This window comes from Streptopelia decaocto (genome assembly GCF_964273445.1).
Source record: "Streptopelia decaocto genome assembly, chromosome: 6".
NCBI lineage: Eukaryota > Metazoa > Chordata > Aves > Columbiformes > Columbidae > Streptopelia > Streptopelia decaocto.
The window spans coordinates 65,921,496-65,944,792 of record NC_138660.1 but is presented as its reverse complement, the minus strand read 5'-3'; the positions used below and the strand labels follow the sequence as shown (position 1 = coordinate 65,944,792).

Genomic DNA, 23,297 nt, shown 5'->3' with positions numbered 1-23,297 from the left:
ATACTGTAGACCAGTAGTATTTTTTGTCAAAGATTAGAAATAGCCATGGTTATCCTGGCTGGGGACTAAATCTTGAAAGTGTCTTGTATTCTTATATTCAATAGCAGGTAAGAAGAACTAGAAACAATAATAAAGACTGGACCCTATAAAGGATATTCATGAAAAAGGAAAACATGAATATATTTTAAAATAACACACCTGTAAAACAATTCAACATATTTGTCACGGCCATTCCCTATTTTCTTCCAGATCACAGGAAGGCCACGGTTTGTTTTGGGTTTGGTTTTGTTTGTTTTGATGTCACAATATTATAGTTCCACAAAACAACGTGAAACTTGCTTATTTTTCTTCCCAGGACTGAAGCTGCAATAAAATACCAAACCCAAACTAGCTCCTGAAATGCAGTTCACACTGAGAAAGCCGTATTAAACCCTTACGCTTTCTGACCACCATCGGTTAATAAATTCTGTCATCTGAATAAATCAGAACTTATATGATGTCTGAACAAGATCTACTCCACTATTTAAAACTTCACGCTTCTCCTAAGCAGTGTTACTGAGCTTATTTTTGTCACTCAGCCATAAATTGTGAAGTTCTGCCTAAAATTAAATATATTTACTTTTCCAGAGAGCATGATGCTCTAATCTCAAGGTTGTTATTTCATTATGAAACTCCAGGGATGACCAGTGCTTGCTCAGTGCTCTTGTCATTTCAGAAAAGTGACTGTTCCCAGGTCAGAAAGTCAGAAACTGGTGCCAGTGTAATTTCTCCATTTCTGAACAGTATCTCAGAACAGTTAATAAAATATGGCAAGACGACTCTTTCTTGTCCAAAGAGAGCGGCCAAGTAACGAGATGGAGGGGAAGGCTGTGATCTGTAATATCTAAAGAATCGTTTAATTTTTAGCCTGTGAGAAGACAGCACAGATTGTCACATCCCTGAAGGTCACCAAGAGTAAGGTTGATGCTGCAGTATCCTGTGCACGAAGAATGCCTAAACCATCCATTTCCGTTCACATGCCGTTAACAGTTGTATCATTTGTGTAAATAAACCCATGTTTACCTGTCCATGTGTATCCCCTGCAGACTTTCCAGCCTCAAACTTCAAAGCTAGCCCGAAATCCGCAATACAAGCCGTAAGGTTATTTTTCAGCAGCACGTTCTTGCTTTTGATGTCCCTTTCAAGATAAGGAAGAAAATTAGACACCTAGAACATGAATTACTACATAAAGTTATACGGAAAAAGTAATATATAACACAAAGAACATTGTAATATGAAAGGCAAGGAAATTCTAAAAAAGCAGTTCATTTAAACAAAAGAATAATAATAAAACCTACGAGTACACTTGCACACCTTTATTCTTATGTAAGTATATGAGGCCACAATTAGAAATATCATTTTCTGCTTAGGTTTAAAATACATACAGATTTATAAGCATGTATGATACAGAAATAGAATTAAAAATGTCGTTATTGCATATTTTAATTACAACTATATTTCTTTTGTTTAAATAATAGGAAACAAAACACTTTGAAAAATAGGCAACAATAGGCATAAGTAGATGTTTGAGTAGTACTGAATGCCTTCAGACAGGCAGTACATACTTAAGTGTTCAAGTTGTTTAAATAGCTATAATGCCAATTATTTCACATACTGCAGAGGGTACTTAAATAACTAACTGCATAAAAAAAAAGAATTTATGACATTAACCACAAACACCACAACCAGTTCTATAAACTGTTTTTTGCAAGGGCCAAGCAGATTTTTCTTATCTCTCGCTAATCCTGGAAGGAAGAGATTACAGAGTAACTACTTCAATACTTCCTATCTATCCACGTTTCACATCCTTAAGCTCAAAGTTAAATATTAACCATGAAAATATTTTCCATGTCCTGTACCTGTGTGAGATGGCAGGTTTATGTCCGTCCTTGAGCCCCGGAATATCCTCGTGAAGATAAGCCAAGCCTCGCGCCATGGTCTGCGCGATGTGACACAGCTCATTCCAAGAAACCACGTTAGCCTTGAGAAAGTCTGTTAATGAACCCTGCACAGCAACAAAAGGAAAAAAGGCAATTACAAGATCAATTTCGTTCTCATCTGGTTATAAAGAAACCTTCCAGATGGGCTCTGTCATTACAGAACACGACACGCCAGTCTGCCTTCCTCTGCTTTCTGATAGGCCTCATAATTATAAATGTACATATATGATCAAACTGCTGATTTAAACAACAAAAAAAGAACCTTTGCATCATCCTTGGTCCATGGATAGAAACAAGATGCATTTCGGCATCACCTCAACACACAAATGGTGCAATGAGCTCGAGGTAAGCGGAACACTTGCCAATAAACCGCGCTTAACTGCCAGCCTAACAAACGAGAGCTGGACTTAAGCTATTGAAGTTATTTCTAAAGACAGTGCTGCTTTCCCGAGGATTTATCGTCTTCCAGACACAAGAATTATAGGTTAGATTCACCTTAAAGAATCCTGCTGAATTGTGCGTGTCCATTCTCTAAGACCTTTAATTGATAATCTACATCTTTTCTTACAGACCAACAATAGTATTAATAAACTCCAGTTTCCCAATGAGTGAAATACAGACTCTGAATAAATATGAGAGATAAATATGAAGAGATAAAGTAAAAATCTAGTCTACACAAAGCACTTCTCATCACCCTCACTTGTGTAGCCCACTCTGCACACATGTTTTCGCAGATTCTCACATTGCCCAGTTTGTGAGATGCCACAAGTGACTGTGAAAAGCCAACACAAGAGGGAAAATGAACAAAGCACCGGCAAAATAGGTATTTTTCATCAGAGTCATCTCAGATGCCATCTTCCCAATATTAACAAGATTTAAAACCCTTAGACAAAATAAAAACAAAAAAAATGGCAATAACCTTTCAGAAAGGCAAATTAGTTGGATATTATCTACCTGATTGTGAAGACGTTAAAAACCTTAAATGTTTCTTACTGTGGTTATCACAAGACAATTGACACATTACTTTATTCTTATAGACACAAATCATCTAACACAAGTAAAACTGAAATAAAACACCACAATCTTCGCAAGATGGGAGTTTACTTAATTTAGGCAGATTTAGATGGGGGCTATTAAAAATGACACACTCTAAAGAGCAAAAAAGCAGAATGCGTTTTTGTTTGCTTTCTGAAACAACTTCTCTATGAAGTAAAGACTGATGACAACTTTCTCAGCTGGATGAAAACAAATTTAAATAAATTCATATCCAATGAAACAGAAAAGCTAAGAATAAGCAAACATTATTTTTAAATTTGTTTGGTAACTGTCTGGAGTCGGTGTTCGTGGCGGTATCTACCTTTTCATGGAACGCTGTGATTAACCAGAGATCGACGTCGATGCTGGTGCCTCGCTTCTCCGCCCCGATGAACTGCAAAATATTGTCGTGCTTCATTCCAGGTAAACTGTAAATTTCATATTCGTTCTGCCACGACTGTTTGTCCTTTAAACGAAAGAACACAAACCACGTTAATACCTCTTATTCTCATTATGATGGTATTTTCCCTGACATAAGTTTCTTCCTAGAATTTACTTTGCATTTGTAAGTGACCTGTCAATATGACTAAACCTTTTCTTTTTGGCAAGACGGTATTTACTACCTAAAGGAAAGAAGCATAGTGTATGCTATTAACATTATGAGGCTGCCTGTTTAAAAATTACAAGTGTTTAGACTAATAACAATATTTGTGCTACAAAATACTGACCTAACATACACTGAAATAGGAAAAAAACCTTTCTTCACGTATATTCAATATTCACATATAGTGAAAAATAGCCTGAAAAACCTGAAAAACTATTGAAAAGAACCTCAACTATCAGAGATATACATCATGGAAACACAGAAAGCTGGAGATCAGGACTGGAGTCTACATAATGCAAATCATTACAATTGCTTTAATATTAAGTACATGGCTCCATTTTTATTCTTTATTAATCTACAAGAACCCCATTAAGAATTATAAATAGGTTTTCCTTCATTGAAATAATGGACAAAGTCTCAGATTTAATTTATGTTGTGTTGATGGCTGAAACCAGCGTTAAATAAATGCCATTTCTCCGAGAAGAATAAGAACCTGCAGATGTATTTATTCAGCAAGCCAACACCTGGTTAATCACCAGAAAACACAAGCGCTTTTCTTCACCTCATGTACCAGCGGGTGTTTTTAATTAATGTAAAATCTATCCTAATATCATTGTGTTTGATCGCTTTGTATTTTTAACAAGACTAGATCTTGAAATTATGAGCACAATAAATTCTAGAACATGGCTTTCAGAGGGTACTTGCTGGGGAATAAATATCATTTCACTCAATTGAGGCACATTTAATTGGAACAGTCACTTTATGGGTTTGAATATCAGGACAGTCCTTCTAAGTACAATTTAATTCAAAAAATATTAAATTATTCTCAACTGATGATGTGTGATAGCCACTTTAAACTATTCATGCTAAATACTTATTTTTTATGACTAGAAACGTATATAAATTTCACACAGTTTGTTCCAATAGTATGTTTGCTGCATTAAAATACTTTAATTCAATAAAACTCCACCTGCATGCTTTTCAGCTCAAGACATTTCCATCTAGATTTCTAGTATCTATTGAAAATTCTTTAAAATAAAAGCCTCTTATTGTGATTAGAAAAGCTGGTTTAACAGGACGATATTACAAGCAACACCAAGAACCTCTGCTTACCTGAATAGGGAATATTTTGACTGCAACATACTCATTTAGTAGCTGAGCTTTCCATACGCAGCCAAATCTTCCCCTGGCCTTGATCTCTAGTAACTGCAGCGGCTTCAAACCCATCAGCGGTGAGGGGGGTGGTGGGCCAGGATCCTGAAATCAGGTGAAAACCATTAGTTACTTTTGCTGTTATATGATGAAAGCACTAAACATAAAGGCTGCTGGACTGGAAGAGACTTGTATTCCCCCAAAGCAACCAGAACCCAAACACCGACCCTTCTCCACAGGGAAGGAAAATGAGATTGTAAAACATGCTTGGAATTGATGTGCAAGCGACAGCAAAACAGTTACAGTATAAATCTGTCTAACCAGGTGTACAAGCACAGCAGAAATTAAGGAATAAAGACAATCAAGCTTTACTTGTTACTCATTTTTAAGAGATAGAATTGAGTGCCTTTGATACATTTAAGGGTTGGAAAATACAACTGAGGTAGAGCTTCTGTACAGCTCTCCATGGGACCACTGATCTTACTACCGATTTCAACTATTTCTCCTTCTAGAAAAGAAAATGTGACAGCTTATTGAATATCCTGTATTTTACATATCTCTTACATATTCTTTATTATACACGCCATCTGAATATAAGAAGTAGATTTTCAACTATATTGCCGAAGATGTGCATCTTTCTGGGCCGTCCTTTTCCCTCCAGTCTACCACATTAGATTTACCTTGTATCTATATAAGCATCTTTGCTACAAGCAACAAATGCATCAGACCCATTTACTTTCACATCGCAGAACGTTACCAGAGAAACATCATCTCTCCTGTCTGACCCCCGTTTTCGGCAGGAAAACAAGCCCAGTTCTGGTGTGCAGTGGTCACTGAGCACAACCACCAATACTGTCACCATCTACCTCCCACACCCCCCAAAATTAGTATAAACCACAGCTTATTCCTCAGTCCAGATTTCTGCAGAGAAGTGCAAATGTCAAGAGGGTTATGACCAGAGATGGGAAGAGGGTGACCGGCTGCTTTTAGGGGCGGTGATGTCTGTGGAGACCACAAATGGGGCCACAAGTCTCAACACCTCAGATGAAAGAAAAAACCATACAAATGAAAGCCAAGTATCGCTTTTAAATTATATCAAGAGGGCAGAATACAACACGAAAACCCCTAAAGTCTGCTGTTCAAAACCACATCCAAAACGTACACTAGGCCTCTATATTTTTCCCCTGTCACAGCTGTTCTAACGAGCAAGAATGAAAACCACTGGAGTAGTTGCTTCTCCAGAATGAGAGCACTCAATAGTTAAGTATTTGAGCACTTCAGTGAGCAATGTGAAAGTCGTGTGTGTGAACAACTCTGGGTTTAAGTATACTTTACTACTGTGTGAATGGAGACAAGCGCTTCTGTAGCCAATACAAGTTCTGAGTAGTTTCAGCGCAGGAATAAATAACTATTATCTTTTTCCTTACTAACCAACAACATCCTTCAAAAAGAACGAGTTTCACAGAGAGACAGATTTATAGCAGTTTAAAGAAACCATAACCTAATCCCACGAATCAACTGTAAAGAAAACACAATGCTTGAAATTCAATCAGACACACACTATAATATTATATTTGGAAAAAAGTCTGAAATCCTTCAGCAAATATGACAGCTTAAAGTTGTGACATCAAAACTGCTGGGTTTAAACCGGACAAACAACAATGCAGACAATGAGGTTTAAGAGTTGAGGTTTCCCTCCTGTGCTGCCTTTCATTCAATGCCAAAGCCCTCTATGAGTATTTGGGGCGTCAGGGAAATAACTGTCCTCAATCTCTAATAGTTACGGTTACAAGTGAAACTAGAAGAAAGACCCCAAACTTACTCCCCAAAGCCTACTATAATTTGTACCAAACCCCTGCCATTTTTAAGAATCCCGAGTGCCGTGCAGCATCTGGGCATTTAATATCAGGCAAACAGACAACTTCGTAAAGTTTTGAACCTTGTGACTTGCCTGAATTAAAAGAACAATTTATGGGGTGTTATCCCAAATCTCACTTGGCTTCAGTGCCCAGAACAACTCCCTTACCAAAAAAAATGCGTTGGTATTCTGAAGCACACTATGTGAATCTCTTCCTCAACCATCAAACAGGCGATCACTACTACTTCTCAAAGACTCCTCAGTAAAAAGTGGCCAGTGAAAACTGGGGTTCTTACTTGCACATGAGACCACAACAGTTTTCGTACACCCAAATTTCCCATTTCCTAGAAAATCCTGGCATTTCAAAACATTTTCCCACTGCCTTATGGACCAACCTCCTGTGGTTCCCTCCACATTCCCCTTTCATGTTGAAACAATGCTGTAAAGTCAAAACTTCCACACCCACACGCGCAAATCAAAACAAGCCCAGATTTAAAATGCAAAGTGTAATTGCCTTCTGTTAACATCGCTAAAAAAAAAATAGAGTTTTCCTTTTTTGTTGTTTGTTTGTTTTCCTAAACAATTTGGTTAAAATTAACAGGCATTTACTCCAAAACTATAGGCACTATTTTTACACAGAAACATTCCTTGACGGTATTTTCAACTTGTTCTACTTCTAAGCAAAAATGTCTAACGTGTCACAGGCATCATAATTTTTGTAAGGCTTTTTAAAATCATTTTTGTGGCGCCAAAGATGACAACATCACGTAAAGATGTAATGCAGATATATTAGTCAAAGAGCTTGCCACAGTTGTCGAGAAATAAATAGTTTATAATAATTTCCCTGTCCCTTCCCTTGGACTGACCCTGGTTCTTGTTGGACCACGCAGCAAATCAAGGCAATATGCTCAAAATTACAGATAATTAGTTATGTTGTAACGCTGTAAGGTTTTCAGGTGTCAAACAGGGCTCTTTTGGTTCTGGTTTTTATAGCTGGGGTTGCAGCTGGTAGTGCATTTGGGTCACTCCAGCAAAAGAATAGGGGGAAAAATAACGATTAAAGAACGGCCACTTCCAGAAATAGGTTTCTCTAAGTGTCCCCAGGAATGGTTCTCATCACAGAGAAGCTAAAACAAACATGAAACTATAAATGCAGTAAAAATATGACCAACTGAAGAGGTGGTTTAAAGGGCAGCCCCAACAGCCGTCGGCTCTTGAGCTGATCTCCAGTCGTGTCTCTCATACGGCAACTGGATCGGGTCACTCACCACACACAACCAAGGGGAAAAAAAGACCAATTATGGAAATATTTATTTCCTGACTCCAACATGCAAACAAGTTCTCAAACTTCCAGAGCACACGCAAGTTTTCCTTGTTAAATGGTGCGATATTTCCCCTTGGCTAGATTTATTCTACGGCTTATATTGTGAGCACGGTTGACAAGTTCTCAATTAGTCTGACGAGTATCTTGGCTGTTTCCTCCCTTTCTAGCATGCGACTGGTTTATTTTCAACCAGAAGATCTGCAAAGTTAAGATCCAAATACAGTAAAAGGAGTCAGAACCCTTAAATTTTGTTATTATTCTAAAATTTATTCTGATTTTTATCCAGATGTGTTTATTTTAAATGGTGACAACTTTTCTCTTTTTGACCCCATAAAATCTTCTGTTTTATCATACGCTGCAAACATATTCCCCAAAGTCATATAAACCAAGTAGTTACTTGTAGGCAGGATACTTCAGCTTCTTCCCTAACTGAAATTACGGCATTTGAAGCAAAACTGTAATACAAATAAAAGGAACTCTGATCCATCTTTATAGATGCAAGATATTCAGGACAATATTGAAATAGCACCATTCTATTCTCTTCTAAATTACATTTACAAGAGACTTCAGCTATCAGAGACAATCGTACTACAACTCAAACCCTGACTTTTTCAACATTCAATTTAAAAGCTGGGCAACAATGACCAAGTTTCTCAATTAACAGTTTTCAGTTGCTTGTAATTTCATATGAACTCTCAGGAATTTAATACAAGTAAAAATAACTTCCGACCAGTGAAAAAGTCGAAGTAGAGACTTAATAGTGAAAGAACATTTTTTTCCCCTCAGGTATTTTATTCACACAAACCCCATCCCATCCCATTGCTCAGGACCGGAGCCCGAGCTTGTCTGGAGATGAAGAACCACAAGCTGACCACATCTGGCACATCTGATCATCAATCCCTGCAGATATTCAACTAAACAGCCTGAGAAATTAGAGGAAACGTTAAGAAAACTCTGAACAGCAGACTAAATCTGTATTTTTCAAACCACGCATGCTTACAAATTTCTTGTTGAAAGTAGGGAGAAAATTCATACCAAAACAACTTCTTACATGTCCACAGAAAGTTCCATAACCATGAACAAACATCAATGCATCTTACCTCAATCATTATATGAAAGGCGTGCTTGGAGAGAGGGGAAAAAACACAGGCAAAAGAAATTACTATTTATACCAAGAATGGGATGAAAAAAACAGCTCATAAGAGACAAAATAAATTGCTTGTGAATTAACAACAAAAATATTTATGAGGATAGCAACACTTTCTTGTACTAACAACAGATCATTTAAAAGTCCATCATTGATATTTTAGCGAAGAAAAATGGGCAAAAATAAAGATTATCACACTGACCATTAGCTGAATTGATCTTATAATTAAAACCAGAATTGTCCATTATAAGTATATTAACAGTTACATTACTAGAAAACAGTAGATGAACACATGCAGGGAATTAGACAAACACAAGTTATGCGAATTGATTTCTTGTTATGCTGACAAGTGCACAGTAGAGGGCAGCGCTGGATTTCTTAAAACACCGCAATTGGTACTAGCTGGGAGAAAACATCACTTTTTAACAGCTAAGTTACAGCTGAACCTTATAATCAAATAGGTCATAATATATTAGGTCTGTATAACTAAATTGAATCAATAAATCTGGCGTGCTAGAGGTGTGACTGGAACAAGCGAGCCTGAAAGCACCACAGCCTGTATATATGAAGGGAGATGACAGTATTAAAGATTCTTTCAAACAAGTCACAGGAGTTTATGGGCTCGGAATGAAATCCATTCTAAAAAGCCAAGTCCCGCAGAACCGTTACTGTAACTTTCAGTGCATTGTAATGACACGAGCTTGTTTGTGCTACTTCTGTCTCTTTTTTATTGAACAACCACATTGCCGCCCGAGCACAGCAGCTCCGCGACACCTTCCTTCCTCCTCCTGTACTTTTCCCTCAGCTATTTGCTTTCTCCTTTATAATTTAATCAGATACATGTTACAAGAGTACGAAATCCAAGCACACTTGGAGTATCCAGCTGCCACGTAACAGCCATCACCCTTTTCTTCACCCTTTGTCTTTAACATTGTCAGGATGCTACCGAGCGCCGGGGCCAACAAGAGGCTTTTCTCTGCGCTTGAGAACCGTCTAGCACGCACTTAGCATTATCTGAATAATTAATAATAGAAGGGCTGAAGTATTTCTTCAAGGCTAGATTAGCTGGGACTCAGATTTATAAATACTGTAGTAGAATTTGCTGCCGGTGACAGAGCGCTAAAGAATGCCAGAGCCCAACAGGATCGCTCCTCCTCTTGGTCACTCCAAACCATTAACCAGGTTTAACCCTTAAACCAAGCCCTTAAAACAGGTTTTCAGAGCAGCCGATCATCTTCTCCTTCAAATCTCTTTCAGCTGCTGGCCCCTGTAGAATGGCAGCTATTCCACGTACACGTAGAAAAACTACAAACCAGATTTTGCAGCATAAACTCCACAAACAACGAGCACAGTGAATGAAAGAGGCTCCTCCTCCCAGCACCCCAGATTCCTTTTGTCAAGCGAAATAAAAGCATCACTCACTCTGATAGGAACAGAGTAAGAGAAATATCTCTGTGTGCTCATATTTCTACTAACTCAAGTAGTCAAAGGACAACAACAACTAAAATTCAAAAGCATTGCTTAATCAAACATCTTTCCAGTGGCTGTAAAAGATTTATTAGTCATTTTTTCAGGCCTATTTGCTATTAAAATTCTCCAACTCCTGAGCATTATGTAAATTCCTCAGAAATAAGGAAAAAGATCACAAATCCAACCTTTTTGTTCTTACCACAATGAGAAACTGCAAACATGAAACTATGAGGAAGAAGAGTCCTCTCACTGCTCTTTTAAGGGATCAGCTTCCCTCAAACACTAATAAATTACACATGCGTGAACATTTTTAAAGGGATTTACACACATCATAGAGCTTCTGATTTTACAATCATCGTCCTTCCCTTCAGACTCCAGCGCACCACCTCAGACTTGTCACTAGAAATGCACAAGTCACCAGTTTAAGCAGTATCGGGCGATTACAGAAATGCAAATATGTGCTTACTTATTTTCAGGAATTAATACAACTCAGAAATAAGAACTGAGAGCTATGAACACCCCCCCACCCCACCCCCAAATAGCTATCATCTACACAAATGTATATACACACACTAACTTGTATTTATACTGCCTGAAAACTACTTCTAAAGGTTTTAACAGAGATTAGGGAAATGATGGTGATATTTGTAACCAATTAGACCAAAAAACCCAAGCAGTCTGGTCTTTTCCCAAATCTGGGCTACCCACAACCATATTCTGAACATCAGACATGTAACAAAATCTTTATAAGCTCAAATTATTTGATTACAAGTTTATTGCACTGATTCCTCCATTTGTTCCTAACTAGTACCCTAAATATGACATCTGTGTTTAATGCACTAATATTGTAATCTATATGTGGTCTTGATAATGTGGATTATATTGAATGTTACTGTTTATGATGAATGGAAGACAGAGAGAAATTCAAGATAAAGGAATATATAGCTGCAAAAGCCTTTGGTGTCTTGTCAGCTGTTAAATGCATATATGGCAAGCCAGCACTTCTGAGAAGACACACAAAGTGCTGCTGATATCCAGCTTTAGCAGATGGATCCACATCGTCTTGCACCAGCCTCTCAAACCCACTCCTAAAACTAAACCGATGTTTTAATGAGCCAGGAATAAGGTACGGTATTGCAAGGGTGCAGCTTATAACACAATGTCCTGCTTGAATCAATGCAAAAACACAAAGCGACTTGAAGTTCACTATAGAAATCCACTTGAAACTTTTTAAAAATTTTAATTGTACTTTAACTATCAAGTTGCCTTTAGGCTGCCATTTAGGATAAGACGCCATAAGTCTGCACTTGTATTTTCTCTCTTCTTGAAGATTTAAAAAAAATAGTTAATTCATGGTTTATTTAAATGGAGATAGCTTGTTCTGAAAGCAAATTGAGAATTCAGGAAAGTACTTTAAAAACAAATAAACTATCAAGATTTAGAACCAAAATTTTGGACGTCTGCTTGTATACTGAGCATTGAAAAAGGATGCAGCACTTTATGTACTTGTTTTCAATTATCTGTCATACAAATCTTCCCTCTGTTAAAGAAGGAACAACTTGGATTATAATAGCCCACGAATTCTAAAAATGTAAAGACTCCTTATCTAGAATAGCTCTCCTAGTGCATTCTCACAGCATCCCTATATTTGTGGGGTTTCTTCCCTTTAAACAACCATATCGTGGTTAAGCCTCCCAGTACCACAAAGGACAGCACCGGACCTTCCTCCTGCATCATCCCAGCTATTGATTGGAATCAATTAGAGAAGAAATTCTTCTTAGTCCTGAAGACATGGACTGCAGTAGTAGAGAATGCAAAATCATTCACACATCGAGCAGTCCAAACCCTGAGATCCTCCAGCTGTTCCTTTTTATACCAACACTGCCACTCATTAGATGTTAATCATTCATCCACCACTGATAGGTACCCAACCTTAACTCCTTCCTAGAGAGCAACAAGCTTTAACTCAGTCTTGATCTATTTTTTTTAATCCTTGTTCTTCCTGAGCTCCAGCTTCTCTTGTTGATCAATCTCTTGTCCTATTTCATATAAGCACCTGCCATTTCCCCCATATATTTTCAAGTCGCTATTAATCTCCCCAGGTTTGGAGTAAGTCCTTGTAAAAAAACTTCTCTTTCTGATTCTTCATTTTTCAATTGTTATGATGCTTCTATTAAAATGTCTGTAACGACAACAAGACCAAAAATGGACGAAAAATGGAAAAAACCCGAACACTTGATTTAATTTTTCTTCTTCAGCAGCCAACTGTAATAAAGATAAAGATTATCCCAGAAACTTTCAGTGCACCAGGCAGATTATTTAATGTACTAAAAGTTAATTTAGAGAATAAAAACAATACATGAAACTCTTTTCTAAACCCAACCATAAGAATTTTCCCATTACTAACTATTTGAAATCACACCATTCAAGTAACACCCATCTCCACACTGAAATCCTTGCACAGGTCTGGTGGCCCTGACCAGATGTCTGAGGTCAAAAACTACAGCAAAAAGTGGCGTGACTTTAGTTACATGTTCTTTTCTTACTAGTTTCCAACCCAGAGTTTGGTTTTCCGTGGCTCCCCATGCAATCAGACCTGCGGTCAGTAGCTCACAATGTGTCTGGTGTTTGCCACTGCTACAGATTTTCCTCCAGCGTTATTCACCTCATGTGATACTGTTCTCAACTCTAATTTCTTACAGCTGAAAATGAAATAAACCCATGATATAGCTACAAAGATCTATTCATATTTGGGTGCCTTCAAGAAAAGATCCACTGAGGAAAGATGGTCACGGTTTTGCCATCCACCAAAATCACAGAGTATTCTGTGATGCTCAAAACACTTTTGAGATCAGAGGGATGCAACGATCAGTATCTGGTTTTATTTGATACATGTGCTTCAATTATTCTTAATTCTCGGTTCACACAGCACATGACTTTGATCAAAGACAAGGGATGGTCTCCATATATATAAGGACCAGTGAGGATCATTCATATGTGATTAAAAGAAAAAATCAAAACCAAAGCACATAAAAGATTATTGTGCTTAATACAGGGAATAGTGGGTGAAAAGCTTAAAGGAAGGGACATACAAGATATTAAAAGCAGAAGATGTAGTTGGTTGTTTGAACTACATCACCCTCCTCTCTTTGAGAAGAAAGAAATGGCAGTTCCTAGAACCAACCCCTGGACACTCCAACAGGCGGCAGCAGGTTAAGGGGGTCATTCCAAATGTTTAAGTTTCTGGTAAGACCAAACGGGCCTAGATGAGGGCTTTCTTGCGCTTAGAGATTGAAAACATCAAGAGTCTGTGACCTAAGGAATTTCAAATGTTTTCGAAGAAAGCGCAAAAATAGGTTATGAAGAAAAGTGACATTATGTGAACATCTAAAGCTTTTTTCCAACCTTCTCAACATATGACTCTCATTTTAAAAACAACACAGAACAAAAAAAGCAACTCTGTGATCCAGTGAGATATTCATAACTTGGGCACCCAACAAAAAGTACAAGAGGTTAATGTCTTTTTGCACAGTTCAGATGTAAAACGCGCGGAGCCACAGTTCTTCGAACCGATAAAAAACACAAGTGTTACTTGTGTCAGTTGTGCCGTAAAATAGGTTATGGTCCTATCTATCAGATGGCAGAGTGGTAACACCACGGTTGGAATTAGCTCTGACTGACAACTCTGGCCCAAGCTCAAGAGATGTAAAAAATAAATGAGCATAAAATATCATCTCCTTGCCATCCGCATCCACATTGCTACTGGGAGTATTAGTAGGAAGAAGAACGAGACGTGTAAGGAGCAAACAAAAATATCTACTGCTTTCCAGTCTTAAAACCGAACATACCAACTAATGCTACTACACGATGCTTTAAAATAATTATCTGTACATTCAAAGAGAAGATAAAGTTAAGCGAATCCAGGCGGCTGTGAACCAAGCTCGGGTGGTGCAGGGACCGCCTGAGCCGTGCATGTACCATCAAACCATTTTACTCTCAAAAGAACATGAAGTGGTTTGCATTGTTTCAGATACTTGTCCTTTATATTTCAATACAGGTTCAAAAATATCCTCTAGCTTTTTTTTTTTTTTTTTTTTTTTAAATATTCCAAACAGTTTATTTCCCTTTTGTCCTCTGATTTTTTATTTACTTCTCCCATCTTCTCATTCTTCCAAAATGTCCCATTCTTCACTGTTTCCAGTTTTTTATCTTTTGCTTCTTCCTCATCTATCCTTTAATTTCTACTGGAAGAAAGATTAGTACCAGGGTGTACTGAACCTACACGCTCCCTATGCCTTCCGGGAACAGAGCAAATAAAATGAGATAACCTTTATCTTTATCGCACACAGAAATCCCTGTTTTCCAGCGAGTAACTCCTATACGTCTGATCTATCCGTGCCACCATTTGCTACAGAAAGATTTAGAAAAGAATCCATTTGCCTACAAACTCATGCCCTAATTATTAAGTATAATATTAATATTTAATATTTTAATTGCATAAATATTTAAATGTTTGTTTCATGGTTATACAATTACTAATACTTTTCCCTCTCTTCCTGCTTCCTCTGCCTCCTGTTCAAATCAGCTCTAATCAAATTTAAAGTGGGAAATACTGCTCTGCTGCATATGGGAGAATATTTATACATTCTATTTCCATAATAATTTCATTTAGTTTTTCAGGCAGAAGTAGCTGTTCCTGACTTCCCACATCAAACCTTAATGCCTATTCACCACAAGATAAGAAAATCTTATGACACCATAACCAACTCAAGCACCAACATATACTTATCCCAGCAGATACAATCTGAGCATTAACAAAACAGGTTATTACCCTATTTATTAAAAACTTATGACGTGTCCACTCCTGTACCAAACACAAAAACATGCAAGAAAAGAACTGCAACAAAAAGGAGGAAGAATACAAAAACTGGAGTTCTTGATATCTCACATGTATTTAACATTTGCTTGGTTTTCTAGCACTTCAAGAAATCTAAAAAATAATCAATAAAGTCTAGAAAGGAAATTACATACTGAAATCCTTCATACAATCAGCACTTCTGAATCTGATCTTACAGTGCAGGCTACTAAGTTGATGTGAAGTCCCAAATATATAAAAACTGAGATGGATGAAATAATTATGCTAACAGATTGCGTGAAGTTGGAGGATCTGCAATACTTTCCGCAAGGACAGCAAACATACTTCTTTCCTCTAAATTATGTTCTTTTCATTTGGCAAGAACATATGCCCACTGCCTCCCCCCAAATTTTTCTTATCTATTACTATGAAACTGAAACCAAAACAATTTTATCTATCACCAAAGGCAATCCTGCTTCCCGGAACTATCTGAAGTCAAACAAAAATATCACAGATGCTGGCAGTACAGAGTAAAGACACAGAAAACCTTTTTAAATACTATCCTACCAAACATAAGTGTTTTAATTTTACGTAATCACAAATAGCATCATGGTATCATCATTGTATGAGAAGTAATATATTCTGAGTGCTTGCTAGGAAGCTTAAGTTCAATTCCTACCAGACATAACTAAAGGAAGATGTATTCTAGTATTAATTGTAATTACACCTCCAGAATCCAGCTGGAGCCTGACAACAGCAGGAACTGTGCACACGCAGCCAAAAAAGCTTTGTTTTCATGTACCATGGCCAGTTGACATTTCTAATTTAGAGACCGCAATCTCATAATATTTTTTAAGTCAAACACAAACACTTCTAAAACTGAAACATTTGAAGACAAAACACAAATGAATAAACAAACAAGGAAGGGGAAGAAGATGACAAATCCAAGTGAGGCCACACACTGAGCTAAGCCCTGGAATGATGCTCCAACTGAAGATTTTCTTTACATTCCCTTTAAATGATCCCCGTAACCCAGTTCTGTGCTGTTTTAAGACTAGCTAAGCTTCTACTAGTTCCTATTTTCTATTCACTGTAAATTGTTGTTATGAATCAGCAGGTCTCCTTTATTTTTAAAGCTCCGCTTTACATAAAGCACAAGAACCTGAGCGCGGCTGCACTCAACTTTCAGACAAAAAGTCCTTTTAAGTACAGGGGAGTACAAGCTTCCCACAGCAATACTGTGGCTTGGTCACTGCAAATTTTCCTTAGTTTAGTTAAAGGAGAAGTGGGTATTTAAGTAAAGCTTAATTTTCTGTTTTTGCAGCTAGCAAGCATTAGCATCTCTAAATGAAGAAAGTACCAGAAAACTTCAGCCATGACACCCCTTTCTCTCCTCTTCAGAAAGTGGTTTTACCATTCAGAAAGCCAAAAATCATAAAGCAGTGACTTACTTGGGTTGGAACGAGTACCGGAGGATACGCCAGCTTGTGATGTCTGTACATCCAAAAGGAAAAGAGCACGATCACTGCAATTCCCATTATAGGAACCAGCGAATAAAGCAAGGTATTGAACAGAGGTGGCTTCGGTGTAACGGGATTGGAAGTTGCTGGAAAATAAACAAAGGGCACAACTTTAGAGACAAAAAACATCCAGTGCTTGAAATGTTTCAAATCCCTATTTTCTAAAAATCCTTGCAACTGGCACAACAGGCTAACGACACTTGGTTAAATAGTGTACTCTATTATCAACAGACATATTTAAAAAAGCAGCATTTTGGAAAATGCAGAACTAACTTAGATCCCCAGATTTATCAGCACATCTTTTTTTCCGCTTCTAAGCTCTGCCTATCTACAGTATGGAAGAGGTGTTCATATTTTAAAAAATCACAAGTATGCCATCACCTAATGAACGAAAAAAGAATCGATACAGAGGTTTAGCCTTTGGAATGCATACAATAGCAGGTCATTAATTAGTAAACCAGGCCAGAACTAATTAGCCAACGTGTCTATGCGGTGTTGATTTGCTGACGCTTCCCCAGGACCCCCAGAAAGGCCCCGGAGCAGCCACAGAGCCCTAGGGCAAAAGAGTGCAATGAGAGTGCAAAAAATGTCAATTATTGCCTGAGCAGTACTACTGACAAAAATGACAAGAGTATCTCTTGGGTCAACAAAGGCTATTTTCATCTCAGAGAAAATGTTATTTCATCTCATAAACAACTTCCTCTGGCTATGTGGTACACAAGACATTTGCTGTTTTCAGTTCAGTTATTAACATTATTCAGTTTTCCAACAAAGATTAGATTCTTGACTGGAAGAAGAGATGCAAGAATAATCAAATCATCTTTTAGTTACTGTTTTTTAAAACAATTATTTGTTAAGTCTGGCTATCTGATTTTCTTTGTAACCTGGGAGGAAATTCTGTCTCCCTTTTTAAAGGTTACTGTGTCGATTTACAGAGAAACTCAAAGGTCCAATTAGTTTAAAGAAACAGCGAGAGCATCGGTTCAAGAAGAGCAGCATCCATAGGCTGGTACACGGATATAAGGATGATATGGCTTTTAGCCTAGTGATTTATAGACACTTACAGAAGCTTAACTATACAATTAAGGTAAGTTCTGTATCTTAAAACAGCCTATTATTTCAGATTATCCTTCCTTCTCACCCTTAGAAAAGAGCTGAAGTACCTTTTATCAATTCCAATTACTTCTGGTCTAGAGACCTTTCACGACTGAAGAAATGAACTGGCAATTTTCTGGGCTCGTTATGTGAACACACAGAGCTCTAGCACCTGGGAATCAGAAACCTCTGGCAGGGAAAAGTGCCCACAACATTTGGAAAAGTCTTATCTCCTGAACATGCCCAATATTCAGTATTTCTGAACTCTGCTAAGCAGTTCTTTGTAACTGTGTCAGACTAACTTACGTTGCGTGACCTCCATTTCTGGAAAGTAGAAAAAGCGTTCATTGCACATGTTGCCTTCACAACAACAGAAAAACACTTCGGGGCTGTCTTTCTTCTCTATGCAATCATTCCTATAAAAAGAGAAAAATACAAAACTTAATTATCTTCAGTCAGGGTGGGGGTTTTTTGTTGTTCAAGAGAAAACATATGATCACATTTAAAATTTAAAGTGATCTTCACTAAGTCATCCAGGATAACACACTACTCAAATAAGAGTTAAATCTGAAGAAACAAACTGAAATGTTGTTCATTGTTTTATATAAATATTACAAGTGAACCAGCACATTTTTAGGCAAAGTTAAAGAAAACCACCAACAGGCTGCGTTTCAAAACCTGACAAAAGTACTGAAGAACAGTTCACGATCTGGATTTAAACAGGACAGACAAACCATCGAACAGCTGGTGTTTAGCCATAAACTTACAGGACAGGGCTTCAGGTAAGTGGGAAGGAGAACGTTCAATGTTATTTTAATTTTAGAAAAAGAGAAAAGTTTCTGCAGTTTTTCCCTGCCCACTTTATGCTCAGGACAGGGCTCATTTCGCTCAGTGAATTAACTGTGGAAAAGTTCTATTAATGAATAACCTGAAACTATTCACGTCAGAAAAGAAAACCAGGAGTCAGGCAGGAAACAACCTGAGAGCAGGCAGAGAAACATCTGAAAATCCTGCAGAAATATTACAGCTGAGGATTTAAAAACAGCTGAAGATTGTCAAAAAAGTTTTGGGTTCACCTTCAAGAATCAGGTTATTTTATAGAACCAGCATCTACAATTACACTGTACTGTAACTGCCACAAAACATCTATTCTCTCATGTTCTTAATCAGCTGCTGTTTGGAGTTCATAGAGCTGTAACTGCCTGGTCAGGAAAACACTCTTTGCTCCCACAGATAAGATTCTGTGTAATGGATATTTTAGACAAATATGGCAGTACGCATTCTTATGAGAAATTGCAGTTAACGAGGTCTTAGAGCCAAAGAAATTTATACTCAGTTTTCAACTCTTTCCTGACCATCCTTCCTGCACTTTATTTCTTCTTCCCATTTCTTTTCTTTGCTCAAGGCAGAATTTAATACCATTTTTTTAGACTTTTCAAAGATGCATGGGAAACAATGCTACAGAATCTAATTCCATTTCCAAATTGAAAAACAAAAATAAAAATCTATTTCCATTCTACAAATTTAACATTTGGCAGAAATAAATTTAGTTTGGAAACTGTAAATCCCCAACTTCTTCTGCAGAGCTACAACTAGGAACGGATTACAAGAAACACCATTTTCCCATCCTGAGTGACTTACAGTTACTAGATACCAAAAGCAACAAATAGGATTTCTTTAGATTTGTTCTTTGCCTCCCAGCACAGCTGATTTCAATGACGCTGTGCAAGCAGGCATGCAGATGCTTTGCTGCTTCTCTGAGAAACGTACATCAAAATCACTGTTCAACTTGGCTTTAAACTGTCATTAAAGGAGAAAACATCTTAGTGTGTGTGGGAAGTTCATTTGGTACAAATGGCTGTAATGACTTCTCTACTCAGTCAATATTTAAGAAACAAGAGAAAAATTGTCTAAAATATTGTTAAAAATAATTTCTAAATAAATTTTAATTAATATCTATAATGTATTTATTTTCTAAATTCTCTCCCTTTCTAAACAATATAAGCTTTGGTCAGATAAAACTTAGTACAGAACTTCAAAGAACAAGAATACCATTTCTTAAGAGAGTCATGACCTTTATTCAGCCAATATCTCCCAAGCCCCAGCTCCCGCTGTTAGTGCTCACAGGTACTTGCTAGACCATCTGTTAGAAAAACATCACTGCAATTTTAGAATATTCGACATCTCTAAGAAATGCCACCAAGGGGAGTTTTTTAATAAATCAGCAAAATACTTCAGCATTTAAGTAAAAAGAAGATGCAATGTGCTGATTTTCCCACTCCAGAGACTTTGGACAAGTGACTTATAGAATTTTGCATTCTGGTTTCAATAATTATATTTGCACTGTTTGGCAATAACAAATAATCTAAAAAACTATATTATTGCTGGCCTAAAAAGAATAAATTAAACACTTTTTTTTTTAATATATAATAAGTAAGAAGAGATTAAAATATGCTATTCTGGAACAAAATAAAGTACTTATATGAAGTCAGGTCCCTAAATAAGGGTGAGCCGATAACAAGCATGTGTGTGCATCTAAACCCAAGATAACTATCCACATACTAGGGTATTATCATTTGTACCAAGTACTGTTTGCAAAGGAGAGGCTGTGTAAATTACGGACAGGCAAAATAATGTAAAAGTAGACAATCTGTAGGAAAACTCACTCACCTGTCATAACAATTGATGTCATCCAGCCAGCAACCTTGCTTCACAATTTCAATTGATCCAGAAATATTCTTCCAAGTAGCAAAACAGTGTCGTCTTTTATCTTTATCACCATAACAAGGTTCAATACCACTGCGATTTGTTTTATCCTTTTCCCAATTAGCGTTGTAGTAGATACACTCTTGTGTTTCTGATCTGCCGAGTATGGCACCTTTTAGGAATGAAAAGTAAACCACAATTAAATGGCATTCTGAAGGATGAGACATATGAACAGTCAAAGCCAGGAGGTACTAAAATATTGGACGCCACTTGCAACAAGGCGTTCTCTCCCCTCTTTTTTAATGAAGAAAGAAAACATCTAAAGTTCATTAAGCATTCCAAGTGTCGAAACATAAAACAAAGATCTTCTGTTAAGTCAAACAACAACTTGGAGAACTTATCAAGATTTGAAGAAATGAAAAAAAAAACAAGCTAAGGCAATACTTTTCCCTGAATAGCAACAGCAGAGAAGACTTATAATACTGAACAGCAAAGATGCAGTTATAATATTAGTCAATATTAGCTAGTAGAATTTACCAAAAGACATTTTTGTCTCCTTACGTGTGCCAAAAAAGCAGACAGTATATCTTAGAAACCTACGCTCAAGTAATGCAGTTTTAAACCATATTTTCCCCTAGCTTTCATCTGCGATGCAGCTTTTTAACACAGAGCACTGAAGTACAAACCACACTATGTTAAAATAGCCTATTTTATGTCATTCTGATTTGCTGAGGGAGGAAGTGGAACGGAGACCACTCGGTGTGACACTAACTCCTCATCTCCAAGGAGGGCACTGGTTGTGTGCTGGGGGGTCCCACAGACCCAGTCTCTATTAAACCTGCTGCTGAACCAGAACAGACTCACTGACCTACCCTGAAACCACCTGATAGTTTTTTTTGTCATCCCAATATTCTTAAAAGTCTCTGAACCTTTAAATTTAATTTTGGCTTTTAAATTACAAATGTAATGCCTACTGACAATGTACAGCAAAACCCAGCAAGTATTAACAGACTGAGCACCTCAAAGTGGAGGTAACTTCATGGTTTTAATGTAATACAGTGGAGCTAACTTCATAATTTTAATGCAATATAAGGCACCAATCTGGTTTCTGCAAAGGTAAAGGTTGTTAAGGATGCAAACCCACTAACAAAAACACTGGAAGGGAGGCTTTTACTTCTAGTTTTATCTTGTCAAATACTTCTAAGAGTGCATCGTCAATCTTCATGCAAGCTTCATCATTTAACATGTACTAAAACATGGAAAAGCAGAGAGGAAGATGGAAGAGCCAGAGCCAGAGGACTGGCTTCAAAACTGAGGAAGGGTCAGAAGGATGACAAAGCACGTTTACTTTGCCTGTCCAACCATCTGATATTTTTAAGGGACAGGTACATCATGCTGAAGATCAGATTTAAACAGAAAAGGGTTTCCATAGCAGTTTCATACTTTTTTATTTGTATCACCTCCTTTATTCTCATATATTCACAATAATTTTGATACACTAGCTATTGCTTTCTAGCCATACCCGTGCTTCTCATTCTACACAGGGGTATCGCAAGCAGAGCGGCTCAAGCCCCAACTCCTTTTGCAGGATGAAACCTTTGTCACCCGGGCACTCTACTCAACAGCGCCTGGGGTTCCATCACATAACACCTCCCCAAACACACACAGCCGACAATAAGCGAATTTTTCTCAGTGAACAGACCCGACTGTACAGGGAACAGAAAAGCAGCCCCTCTCAGGGTGACGAGAATGATTTCAAGCTGGAAATTGCTGCAGTCTTCTTGAAACACAGGATGTCAGAGCCAAGCACAGCACTGACCATACCAGGCATCCCACGTCGCCACCTTCAGAAACTTTTGACTTTGACGCATTCCCAAAATAGGCAGAGAATTCTGCTTACGCTTTTTGGGAAAGAGCCTGGCTGTTCCACGGGAGAAAGGCACTAGCCAGCTGGTGACACTGCGAGATGCAGCATGTTAACTATTATATTCTTTGTGCTGCGATGGCCTGACCTTTACAACTCCCAGCTATGGCAAGAAACAGATGAGGCAACAGATTGAACAATTTGGTTCTGTCAGTGCAATAAAGCAGAAGTCCTGGATTTATCTCATACGTGCCATTCCTTTCCTTCTGCTGCCAAGCCTGGCTTTGGAGGACCATAGACAAGCTGAATTTGATGAAATGCTGAAACTACAGTAAAATTAACTTTGCACAAACATTCTCCTTATACATGACTTCTCTAGAGTCAGGTTTTCTTACGTGTTAATGCTCTGAAACAGTTCAACGTTCGCAACTGCCCAGCAATCCCACTGTTGGGTTAGTGCCTTTGGATCTGATTAGACCATCTAACAAAACACCTCCTCTGCAAACATCCAGAGTGGACACTTGCAATAGGTCTGGCCAGACTACACTGATGGGTGGACACACCAGGACAGTCTTGGATTCATCTTTAGAAGTAGAAAAGCAGGAATGTGAAACAGGGAAGGGAAGAAGAGAAGGGGAACCACACGGAACAGGCAGCCCTGAGCACGACGCACAGAGCAACATCTGCT

The 23,297-nt window shown here is 37.8% G+C and overlaps 1 protein-coding gene across 1 annotated transcript in view; it reads right to left on the bottom strand.

The window, feature by feature from the left end:
* Nucleotides 1-23,297, bottom strand: part of ACVR2A (activin A receptor type 2A) — a 60,918-nt gene that overhangs the window by 5,653 nt on the left and 31,968 nt on the right. The window contains exons 2-8 of the mRNA XM_082057248.1: nucleotides 20,710-20,917; nucleotides 18,346-18,455; nucleotides 16,876-17,030; nucleotides 4,732-4,875; nucleotides 3,337-3,480; nucleotides 1,899-2,044; nucleotides 1,063-1,177 (exon numbers count right to left, since the gene is read on the bottom strand). Coding sequence (XP_081913374.1) covers nucleotides 1,063-1,177; nucleotides 1,899-2,044; nucleotides 3,337-3,480; nucleotides 4,732-4,875; nucleotides 16,876-17,030; nucleotides 18,346-18,455; nucleotides 20,710-20,917 — 1,022 coding nt within the window. The remainder of the gene's footprint in view (nucleotides 1-1,062; nucleotides 1,178-1,898; nucleotides 2,045-3,336; nucleotides 3,481-4,731; nucleotides 4,876-16,875; nucleotides 17,031-18,345; nucleotides 18,456-20,709; nucleotides 20,918-23,297) is intronic.